Source organism: Penaeus monodon, chromosome 23 (assembly GCF_015228065.2).
Source record: "Penaeus monodon isolate SGIC_2016 chromosome 23, NSTDA_Pmon_1, whole genome shotgun sequence".
In the NCBI taxonomy this organism is placed as follows: domain Eukaryota; kingdom Metazoa; phylum Arthropoda; class Malacostraca; order Decapoda; family Penaeidae; genus Penaeus; species Penaeus monodon.
In genome coordinates, this window is record NC_051408.1 from 30799836 (window position 1) to 30800183 (window position 348).

At 54.3% G+C, this 348-nt stretch overlaps 1 protein-coding gene across 1 annotated transcript in view; it reads left to right on the top strand.

The window, feature by feature from the left end:
• LOC119588210 (hemolymph clottable protein-like) overlaps window positions 1-348 on the top strand; it is a 24837-nt gene that overhangs the window by 13463 nt on the left and 11026 nt on the right. Inside the window, 1 exon segment of the mRNA XM_037936911.1 lies at window positions 23-208. Within this exon segment, the coding sequence (XP_037792839.1) occupies window positions 23-208 (186 nt within the window).

Here is a 348-nt window from a genome sequence, read left to right on the forward strand (position 1 = left end):
TGAACATCGCCGCCCATTTCAGGACCAGGCGTCGCCCATGTGGATCCGCCTGTTGCACATCCACGCCCTGAGTCAGCTGCGAGTCCCGCACGCCCTCGCCATCCTTCAGCCTCTCGTCCTAGGGCTCTCCAGGACAGAGCCACGCCTCAGGATCCACGCAATTCGGGGTCTCAGCTTCTTCAGCGTCCATCCTGTTGTGCGTGACGAGGTGCGTACCGAGCGAGAACCTTTTTGTATTTCCGTTTTTGCATGGTTTTGTTTGGTTTTGTTCGTTTTCTTTCTTTCACGTGTATGGGTATGGGTGGAAAGATTAATGCGGCAGCGAAGGGACCTTTGATTCATGATTGA